General features: G+C 63.3%; 1 protein-coding gene across 1 annotated transcript in view; it reads left to right on the forward strand.

The window, feature by feature from the left end:
• The first annotated feature begins 249 nt into the window (after positions 1–249).
• DBX2 (developing brain homeobox 2) overlaps positions 250–1,956 on the forward strand; it is a 19,705-nt gene continuing 17,998 nt past the window's right edge. The window contains exon 1 of the mRNA XM_014963463.1: positions 250–848. Within this exon, the coding sequence (XP_014818949.1) occupies positions 512–848 (337 nt within the window). The 5' untranslated portion in view covers positions 250–511. The remainder of the gene's footprint in view (positions 849–1,956) is intronic.

The following is a 1,956-nucleotide window of genomic DNA, read 5'->3' on the forward strand; positions in this document are numbered from 1 at the left end:
CCCCGCCGGGACGGGGGCCGGAGGCCTTTCCCTTCCCCTCCACACAGGTGCAGCCCCACAGCGGGAGGCGCGGGCCCGCCGCCATGTCGGGAGCCGGGGGCGCCCGATGGGGCGCCCCCGGCCTCCCGACATGGCGGCGGGCCCAGGGCGGGTAACGCGGGGCAGCCACCCCCGCGCCCGCTCAGCTCCCCGCCCTACCCCCTCCTTCCCCCGGGGGGCTGCCGGGCAAGGCGGCATTGTTGGCCGCGTCCATCACTCCCCGTCCCCCCGGCTGACATAATGAATGCGCTTGGACACACCTTCCAGCCCGGCGAAGAGGCGCGCCGCGTCTCCACCGAGAGCCCCGCCGAGCCTCTCCGCTCCCTTTCCCCTCAGCCCTCGGGGAGGCGCCCCGCAAGCCCGCCCGGCCCCATAGCCCGGCGCCCCGTCCCAGCCCAGTGAGGGGCCGCGGCGGCCGGGCTGGGCTGGGCCGGGCAGGGCAGGGCGAAGGGGGGGGTTAAAAGCCCTCGCTATGCTGCCCAGCGCCCTGTACTGGGACCTGGTGGGCTCCTCGGCTCTCCTCAACCTGCCGGCGGCGCCGGGCTTCGGCAACCTGGGCAAAAGTTTCCTCATCGAGAACTTGCTGCGGGCCGGGGCGCCGCCGAGCCCTGCCCAGCTGCGTCCCCTCCCCGCCAGCCCCGTCCCCCTCAAGCTGTGCCCCGCGGCGGAACAAATCAGCCCCTCAGGGGGTCCCTACCCGACAAGATGGGCTTTTCAAGTGCTTAACCCCGCCGCGGCGGACAGCGGCCGCCTGCCAGCGCGGGCTCCGGCGGCGGAGAGAGGCGGCGTCTTCCCGCCGGCAGCCACAGGTGAGCGCCGGCCCCGTCCCACGTCCCGCCGCCGGGGAGACGGGGCAACGGAGGGGCTTCGCGAAGGCGCCTCCGCACGGCGGGGAGGGAGGCGGCTCTTCCCCGGTGAGCTCGGAGGCGGTGGGAGGCCGTGCCCTGCGGAGGGTCTCGCCCCGCCGTCGGCGAGGGGACCCCGAGGCGCGGCCGAGGGGACCGGGGGCGAGGGGCGGCCGGGCCGGCGCACCTGCGGGGGTGGTAGCGAGGGACGAGGGGTTTTCACTGCCCTCCGTCGCGGTTCCGTCGGGTCTGTCGGTCCTTCACAGCCCGAAGGGGCGGTGGAAGAGCGTTACCGGCAACGGGTGTCCCGGGAAGGGCTGAAATTCCTGGTTTAGGGCGAAAAAGAGGAGCGGTGCCGTCTCCCGGGTAGCGGCAGCGCGGGCGGCAGCAGCCCCCGTCCCGGGGGACGGCGAGGGGCGAAGGGCCGGGGTCTTCCTGCCAAAAAGAAAAGTAATGGAAGCACAGCAGGCAGCGTTAGACGATAAAGCGGCGTTTTGAAGTATTTTTGGGAATGCGCGCTTCTTTCAGCCGTGAAACTGATGGAAGTTGAATTTAAAGTTAGTGCGTAAAATTCGGTATTAGACTCATCGTGTGCATTTTATTTTGCCTTTCCCTTACAATAGATCAATTTCAGCCTTTTCTGCTGTCTTCAGAATGTTTATATATGATCATGCAGTTTTAAGTGTACTTAAAAAATAAGGCAAACAGAATCATATGTATTGAAGATAGGCTTTAAGGTACGGAGCCAAAAGGCTCGATTTAGAACCAGAATTAATAGCAGTTGTTTTCTTCTCAAGCGTAATTTTACTTCAGTTAAATCCTACGAACTGTTCTGTGAATCCAAACCAGTTTTTGCTCCTTTAGCACGATGTACTTTAAAGGTAGGCAGGAGAGAGTCGAATAAATGTGCATTAATGTTTCTGAATATTCCAGACCCCAACTGTATCGTGTTAGCTTAAGCATATCAGTTAATTAACCGTGGTTATTTTAACTAACTATAGGGCAGACCAGGAAACAGAAAGAGTATCATCTTTCTGCAATTAGGTGCATATTCTTCCCCCCCCCCCCCCCC

This window comes from Calidris pugnax, unplaced genomic scaffold, assembly GCF_001431845.1.
Source record: "Calidris pugnax isolate Ruff unplaced genomic scaffold, ASM143184v1 scaffold44, whole genome shotgun sequence".
Classification (NCBI taxonomy): domain Eukaryota; kingdom Metazoa; phylum Chordata; class Aves; order Charadriiformes; family Scolopacidae; genus Calidris; species Calidris pugnax.